At 37.7% G+C, this 1,140-nt stretch overlaps 1 protein-coding gene across 1 annotated transcript; it reads right to left on the reverse strand.

Annotated features, from left to right (window-relative positions):
• Window positions 1-210: 210 nt before the first annotated feature.
• On the reverse strand, window positions 211-1,134 carry LOC145719267 (26S proteasome non-ATPase regulatory subunit 6). Its single transcript, XM_081810762.1, has one exon. It carries the CDS (start codon window positions 1,034-1,036, stop codon window positions 320-322), a length of 717 nt encoding a protein of 238 aa, XP_081666888.1. The 5' UTR covers window positions 1,037-1,134; the 3' UTR covers window positions 211-319.
• Window positions 1,135-1,140: the final 6 nt, after the last annotated feature.

Genomic DNA, 1,140 nt, shown 5'->3' on the forward strand with positions numbered 1-1,140 from the left:
TTAAAGTTTTCTCTTGTGTTGACATGCTAAGCATAGTTCACCACCATGTTTTGTTTGTGGAAAAAAAAAAAAAGGATAGTTTTCAGTAAAACACTCAACGTGCATAGCAGACCATTTGATTATATAATAAGGCTTTCCTTTATATATATATACATATGTATATATATGGCTTATATATAAAGACTTTCCCTTCATCTTTTTTTTTTTTTTTTTTTTTTTAATAATGCAATATTTATTTTATACAGTTGAACTGGGTACATAGTAAACTATAAAAATTCCAAATAGTTATCTCTAAAGGAAATCCTTTGTTTACATGGTTTTACATATTAATTACTCTGGAAAGTTTCTGAACTCTGTTTAGTAGTAGATCTCCTTTCTTGATAGTTTCTTGGTACTGCCAGTTCTTGCTATCTGGCCTGTTGGTCTCCACTATTTCATTTACTTTATCTATTTTGCAGTGTAGTCTCCCTGCAGCAATAAATCTGGACAGCTCCTGATCAATGAATTCCACACCAACACCAAAGGCTTCTGCCATATAGCCAAGAGTTAATGACCTATAGGATTCCAGCAGCTGGCTGTATGCATGAATTCTCATTTCTCTGACATAGTAACGATAGTGAGGAGCAAAAAGCCAGTCCTTTTTCATTTCCTGTTCCACAATAGCTAAGGACTGGAAGAAAACTGAGTAACGACACTCATAGAGTGAAAACAGGTACTGCCGGACCGCTGGAAGGCTATGCAGCACCTCGAGGATCTCGGCTCCTTTAATCACCTTTTCCCTGAGATCTGGTCTTTCTAAGGCAATCATGCTGACGTAGACAGTGTAAGTCACAAAGGTCTTATAATCCATAAGTTCATAGGATGTGAATGTTGACACTGTGTCAAGGAAGAGTTCAGCTGCCTGTTTGAAATCACGAATAGCCACACAGTAAAGACCTTGATATACCTTTAGGCGGTTTCTCCTGTCCCAATCTCCTCCTTCCTCTATTAAGCTTTTGGCCTTCTCTGTGTTTCGTGTGATGAGATCATTATCCATATAAAATAATCCAATCCTAAGAAGATAGAACACAATATCCAGTCGGTGACCCAAGGCCACAGTTTTGTCATATGTCTTGCGAAAGGCTGTCAGAGCACCCTCCT

Source organism: Leptonychotes weddellii, unplaced genomic scaffold (genome assembly GCF_054177405.1).
Source record: "Leptonychotes weddellii isolate Sample4059 unplaced genomic scaffold, ASM5417740v2 HiC_scaffold_36585, whole genome shotgun sequence".
Classification (NCBI taxonomy): domain Eukaryota; kingdom Metazoa; phylum Chordata; class Mammalia; order Carnivora; family Phocidae; genus Leptonychotes; species Leptonychotes weddellii.

What these genes read in the sequence shown, in the direction of transcription:
- LOC145719267 (XM_081810762.1), bottom strand. Translation starts at nt 1,036, where the DNA reads ATGGATAATGATCTCATCACACGAAACACAGAGAAGGCCAAAAGCTTA.